At 35.9% G+C, this 7,415-nt stretch overlaps 1 protein-coding gene across 2 annotated transcripts in view; it reads left to right on the top strand.

Annotated features, from left to right (window-relative positions):
• Duox (dual oxidase) overlaps positions 1-7,415 on the top strand; it is a 458,692-nt gene that overhangs the window by 136,439 nt on the left and 314,838 nt on the right. For both annotated transcript variants that reach the window (XM_081740305.1, XM_081740304.1), the window contains one exon: positions 2,189-2,269. In XM_081740305.1, the coding sequence (XP_081596431.1) occupies positions 2,189-2,269 (81 nt within the window). The remainder of the gene's footprint in view (positions 1-2,188; positions 2,270-7,415) is intronic.

Raw genomic sequence — 7,415 nt, forward strand, 5'->3', positions numbered from 1 at the left:
TCAGGCCCTCAGAAACAAATGTCATAAAAGTAAAATTAATTATTGTTGTTACACACCTGTTTTTCAACTTGATTAGTGTCTAGTTTATTTTTCCCCATACCAGTTTGGTATCAATAATGAAGGAACAGCGTCAGATCTTAAACACTACTTTTGCAGGAAACTTAGAAGCTCGTTTTTTCAAACTCTTTGCTAATTCTCTGGTGAAAAGTGAGCAGAACATATTCGTGCGTTATCCACATTAAAAGTGTTTTTTCGCTTACAGCGGAAAATTAATCTTCTTCGAAGTTCATCATTTTTAGGGAATCGATGGCATTTTATTTCATTTGTATTGCTTCCTATGTTATTAGAATGAGCTACTGCACAAGTAAGATAACTTTTCCCCATCTTGAAACAGTAGTGTTATTGTTTATGCAGAATTTCACTTATTTTGAAAAAATACCGCGATACCTCCACGTGACGTCACCGACCGCAAAGTATCCTGGGCAAAATGAGAGCAGAAAAGCTATCCCGAGAGTCCCCTGTAGAAAAAGACAGAATCGAATCCTGCAACAGCAAGAAGCATGTTACTGATATGCCACTTTGACTTGATCCCTAGTCCTCCGTTGCAAGCGCTGCTATCGGCTGAAGGAATTCCAATCGTTTTCTCTCGCTTAGCAACAGCTGAACCATCATTGGCTCAACGCGTGGGTGTGTGAGGGTGTGAGCGTTAGTTCGCATTTTTGCCACGGCTCAAGACATTTTGGCAGCACAATAGCAACTTATAACGGAATGAGAAATAGTTTCACTGGATGAATTTTAGCGTGGTACCTTGCACAAAGACAACTGTCCATTCAGGATTTTGATACAGGTATATTAATGAGCCCCCTCAAACAAAACGTGCAGGTTGAAACACCGGTGATTTTCAAAACCAATTACATACAATTGGCAGTTAAAACTGTTCACATTACGCCTATTCAGTGGAGCTCTACATGCATTCCTTATATCCAACATTTGACCTCAATTCTTCTACTCGTTTCAAAATTAACATAGCATTTCTAGACATTTTCTACGTTCCATCTTCGCACTTTGCCATCATTTCTCCCACCCTGTATACGGTCTACCACTAAACACCAGAGCGTTTACCTCCGGTGCTTGGGGTCCCTGATTCGATCCCAGCTCGCGCCGTGTGGACTTTGTGATGGACAAACACCGTGCTCGTGGATTTTCTCGGGTTCTCCCGTTTCCTCCCACTTTCCTCATTCCACCATTTCATTCATTTCTCACCAGTCTCCTTTAGCATAACCGAAATAACCATAGGACGTAAAACAAAAATTTCATTTAATTTCCTCTTTTTCTCTTTCTTTTGGTGTTGAATCCAGTGCTAGCAATTATTTTCAGCAATTGAATTCATCAAATCAGAATGGCTTCTTGTCAGTTTTATTAAAATTTGTGGATAATTAAGAATCCAAAGTAAAATATATATAATAATATTTTATATAATGATACGTCCTAGTAGGAAATCTGCTGTTATTCCAAGGAAAATGAACAATATAATAACTGTATTTTATCTGTTTTAAAAATGTGTGAATATTTACGTTCACTATTCATGATTCGCCAATTTGATATTGAGTTTAGTTTTCATATAGCTTAAAACACTTCTTTTTGTTCTTGTTGTTGGAATAAATTATATAATGTTTTATTGTGTTGCTGTTTTGGATTATGCAACCTTATTTTTGAGGTAATTTCAGAAAGTATGAAATTTTGTGATTTTTTTTTTGTTTTGTTTTGTTGGTAACTATTTTTTCTCGTAATTTTTACTAGGTTTTGCTAAGTTTATATCTACATGTATGTTTTTTTGCTTTTTATAATCATCTGTACACTATACTGTATGCAAGCCTATTGTAATTGGGCTTAAGCTTTGTAATAGGTGTAAATAAATAAATAAATAAATAAATAAATCTACACATTTGCTATTTCTAGTGTGCATTGTTAACCTGTTACGAAAATTACGTTGAACAAGGATTCGTGCTTCAATGTTCAATGTAAGATTTGAGTGTTCTAGTTTCAATGATAATGTCAATGCGAGCTTTGACTAAATCTACGAAAACGCTAATTTACAAACTTTATAATCATTGTTGTATCAGCTAAAAATAGTGGTTTATTGTTTTGAAAAAAAAAAAAAAATTACAAATGTTCTATTTTCTTTCAGATCGGCACACCAGTTATACGGAAAAGCAGCGTTACGATGGATGGTTCAACAATTTAGCACATCCCGACTGGGGATCGGTTGGTGAGTACCCTATTACTTTAAGTTGTTTCTAATACCTGGTTCTTTGCAGTGTTCTTTAGTATGTCATTTGAATGATTTCAAAGATCTATGAATGAATATTAAGTTTCTCAATATTAGGATTGTGTATTTAAATATAGCAGTTTCACAAATCGGGCAGGTGTCACACAGGGTAACTTAAAATTTATTTAGAAGCAGAAAGTCTGATACTCGTAAGTAATTTTCATGTTGTTCATTAGTAACATTATATTAAATCTACTGAAACCGTATTAAAATGTATACATATCTTGAACTAAGGGGATGCTATTGCTTTTCTTGAAGGTTCAAATGGCGCTATTGGTATCATATTAGGTTCTGGCGTATTATAGGGAACCATTTTTTTTTTAAAAAATACACTATCAAGGGTGGCTGCTTTCTTTAGGTTGCATAGTTACGTAATAGCCCATTTTGTAACCTAAAAGAAATGTTCTTTGAAGTTCGAACATCAATAAAAATTTGCTTTTCAGCAGTGTTGCCACACTTGGTACAATTGTACCAAATTCAGCCCTTTTTGTCATTTATCGGCCCGTTGGTACCACGCTGGCATTTTCAGCCCCTTTTGTGAAAAAGTTGGTACAATTCTACCCAATTCAGCACCATTAAACAAATACTTGTCACACTTTCAATGTGTGTGTGTATTATGTGTGTGTGTGCTGCACTAGTTAGAAATAATAGATACCATTGTGACTTAAAATCATTAATAATGTGTTGTGATGTCTTTCAGGGAAGGTTCTAGGATCCTGGAGCGGTCTTGCTTTTTTTTTTTCTTTCTTCATATGTCAGTTTACTTACCTTTTATATTTGTCTTAAATTCTATTATCCTCCTTTGCTCGGGAAATAAGCGAGAGAGTAAGGTGCGATAATTTATATTTTAATGTACTGTATACACACAAACTCGCAGAAGATTGATTTGTTCCTCGTTTTATAATTTTTTGATATTTCCATAATACCGTTTTGATTTATTGGTCACTTTGAAATAAGAGGCGCGTTTAGTTTCCTTACAATATATACCTAAGATGTTAACTGTTTTCCCTTTTAATATGCGTCCTCTGTTATGCTTCCTACGTGAGAGAAAAGTTTCATCTACTTCCACGGTTGTTCGGGGTCCTCCTATTTGAATGTTTTTAGAAAGCAATTTTTAAAGAGCTTTTTCTTGATTTGAACTTTCGGAAGAAGTGGTGGAAGCAGTGTTCTAGAACTTTACCTCTTTTAGTTTCGTATTATAGAGCCATGTATTACACTGGTGTAAAATAATGAATTCAGCCCTTTTTGTTTCAATTTGGTACTATTTTTCAGCCCACTCCAGAGCTAGAACTGTGGCAACACTGCTCTTCAGCGCAAGACTATTGATTCAATCTTCAAAAAATATATATAAATAGTAAACGGAAAGAAAGAGTGCTTTAAATTCATAATTTTGAGTGTTGCAACCGCACCCAGTAACATTTAACATACGGCAGGGAGTTCCTTAACATTGGAAAGTAATTTTTATACGTGCATCGCTCTTATCTTGTAATGCCGACAAGTGGTGGGTGCAGTTCACTTGATAACCACCAGTAGTATACTTTGAAAATAATTACGAATTTCTATAGTTAGGAGCGCTTGGCTGTTTTTTAAATCCTTGTAAGTGACGGGGGAGTGGAAAGGAAAGTGAAAATATGTTTGACAATACGCTTAGCAAAATATACGAATTGTGGGATGCTGGCGCATATAATTCAATTAAATTTATTTTCACAAGAACAGAGTGAGTTCTGTTTTTAAAATGTTCCGATTTGATTTTGAGTTTAACGCCCCTTTCAGCAGCGAGGCTGTATGAGACGGGACCTAATGATTAACGTGGAATCCGAACCACATGAGCTTCCGCCAAGAACCAAATTCGGGTCTCCCACGCAAACTAAAATGTTCAGTCTGAATCATACTAAAGTTAAATACAACCATTTGTCTTACTGAAAGTGTGCCTGCACAATACTTCAATAATATTGTACCTGTTAATCTCATTTACGAATTTTATAAAGTATACTTTATATCTTAAACACCATATTTTAGAAAAGTATCTTAAGTTTGAATTGAAATAACATTTAAATTGACGTTAAGAGCCCTCACTACTTCTCGAGCATGTCAGATTTCAGTGTTCTGGGAGCGGGGAGAAGGGTACTGTAGGTGTGGCCATTCGTCTGTCAGTCGAACTCGTCCTGTAGTGTTTCCACTTTGCATTAAATATCGTTATCGGTACTTACACATTTTCCTCTTGTTTTGTCATTTGTTAGGAAAATTCTACCACATTCTCATAGGTGACGTATTCACACAAAAGATACTACAAATTTCTTACTGTTCTTCTTGCAGATTTCGTACAGAACGTTAACATTCTTGTCGAATTATTTTTTTCCTTTAGACAATTCTTTCATATCAGATATGGTAACCTTGAAATTCCGCCCAAAATAGTTCTCATCAATAAAACGTGTACATTTCGGTTATAAGTTTTCTTTAAAACTTTTCACTGCTTGAAAACAATCATAGTGAACCTTCCTGACATTCCTACAGACACTGATCTCAGCATGAATGATGAATCCTATACTTCTGGGACAGTTTACTGCAATACTTCCGCGATGCTTGAATGGCAATGAAGTTGCATTGTAGTCGACTTCGAAACTACCCTGTACTCTGCAACAGCGCTAGAGATATGAATAAGCGACATACCACACACACACTCACAACACACACTCACAACGTGTGAACACAGGTTCTTCTTAGAAACGCGCGCGCAGACTTTTGATACCTGCCGGACAGATAGTAAAATTATTCCCACAGTCCATTGACACGGTTTCCAGCTGTGGAGGAGACCTTTCAGTTTGTCAAAAAAATGAAGGGACTTCGTAATGAGAACTGCTGTGTTGCGTTTCCTGAAGATTTGTTTTTTAGTCTCCCATTGTAAGAAAGCATATGCTCTATGCAATTTCAGAAACGTATATCACAATACTTCACACGCAAAAAATGCTAATACAGTGGCGTCACTAAAATATTTTGTTTGGGGGGCTGAAGATCTTTTGGGGGGAATACTCCCCAACAACCCAAAAACTCCGTTTAGTATTTTAGAATCATCTTCAATCAAGGACACAATGAAATTCGCTTTTGGGCGAGGGAAGGGGGGTGGGGAGAATATTGTTGCTGCTCTACGCTTTCATATTTTTGTTATCATAGTCATGTTTATTTGTTTCACTTGTACAATCACGTAATGTTTTTCTTTCTTTATTCCCTTCTTTCCTTGATAGTTATTTTTCTTAAAAATACTTCATGAAAAACTTCTTTCTCAGCAATCTTATATTTATATTCACTTCTGACCTGCCTGAAATAGTAATACAATAAGATAAAGATAGGCAATAGTAAATAACATAAAATTTCTTAAAAGTTATCCATCTAAAATTTGCCGCATGAGATAGTTTATAGTTGAGACCTCACCTTGCGGAAACTAAGAAGTAAAGGAATGAGAAGTTCAGTTCACATAGTATTTTCAAGTGAGAAATACGATAGAAAAGCATAATTACGTCCAGTGGCGTATTTACGATTTTGTTTCGGAAGGGGCTCTCCTAACTTTCGGGTGGGGGAGCTTTGCCTGGAAATGTGAAAATTCTGCAAGATATTTCAGTTATTTTATTATAGTAAGATTTCGGGGGGGGAGGTTAAGCCCGGAAGTCCCCCTAAATACGCCACTGATTACGTCATAATCATAATAGCTATCGCTTTTCTCAGCTAAATCTAACACATCAACAAGTATCTGTAGTCGCTCGCCGAAGACTGAACTTCACATTGAGAACTCTATACAGAACGCGTTGCTGTTTGTTGAAGCAAAAAGAAGACAACCCAATATATATTGAGTCTACTGATGGCGTGTTAGAATCTTACTTTTGAAATAAATTTCTCAGTATATAACGCATTTTCAGTGTGAGATTTGGGAGGGGAGCTTGGAAGAAATTTCCGGGCTTTAACCCTCCAAATAAGGCCTAGTGACGCCACTGTACATATAGTCGTCTTCTGAAAATCAAAACGAAATTAGGTAAGTAAATATGTATATTTTTAAATAAAGTGCTTACATACTGAACTTACATACAATAAAAAGTCTCATATCACAGAAACAGACACTTTGTATTGGGTCCATTATTTCCCTTAAATGACTACATAGTAAACAACAAGATGAAAAAAAAGACACATGCTCAAATTGGTTATATTTACATATTATCCATACACTGAATAACTTACGTTTCGATTCTGTTTCTTTTCCCATCTCCTCTCTCTCTTTTGCAGGTACCGTATGACACGGTTACTTTGCACACGATGTAAGGAATTTTAAAGAAAATCGCATGTAACTTAGAAACGTAATGATTTAGAACACTGTATTTTAAACATATTATAGCTAGATATGTGTGGAAAACATTCGTATAAGTTCATTAGTAAACATTCAGTATGACCATAGTTACTGAAATATAAACTTTGGTGAAAAGTAACCCCATAGTTGGGATCACTTTACACAACATGCAAAAAAGTATGTTAACATACGAATATAACGTTTCTGTGCAATGTTTTCCCTTCAGAATTTATACATTTTACTTTCTACATAAAAGTGCATACAGTTTACAAATATTGATATGAGAACGAGGGTACTGGTATCGATACTAAGTATGAATTACCAATATTTGTGAAGAAAATTATGTATTTTCTGGTACCGGCACAGGGACTACATTCTAATAGTTCAGCATATGTCCCACATAAATGCCAACTCAGGAACAGAAAAAATCCCCGTGAACTGATTTGCCTGGGTTATTCCTTATACCCAAGAATATCATCCCGACCGTAATTAGTGGAAGATTTACGGAGTTTGAGACTTTCAGGCTCAAGTCCACCAAAATTGCATGATTTCTTTTTCAAAAAATCTAATGCTAATCATCGAGCCGTTGACAACCCTAAACTCGGGTCGAGCAGCTATGAACATGTTTGGCCGACGCTCTATGAGTTTTAACAATTTTTGGCTCAAGTCCGAATACTTGTTCCTCCGGAACTCAAACCCAGAACCTCGTGACCGATGTCCTTCCCTCCTGAAGACTCCTCGAAGACCGAGATC

Source organism: Thermobia domestica, chromosome 15 (assembly GCF_964235325.1).
Source record: "Thermobia domestica chromosome 15, izTheDome1.hap1.1, whole genome shotgun sequence".
In the NCBI taxonomy this organism is placed as follows: domain Eukaryota; kingdom Metazoa; phylum Arthropoda; class Insecta; order Zygentoma; family Lepismatidae; genus Thermobia; species Thermobia domestica.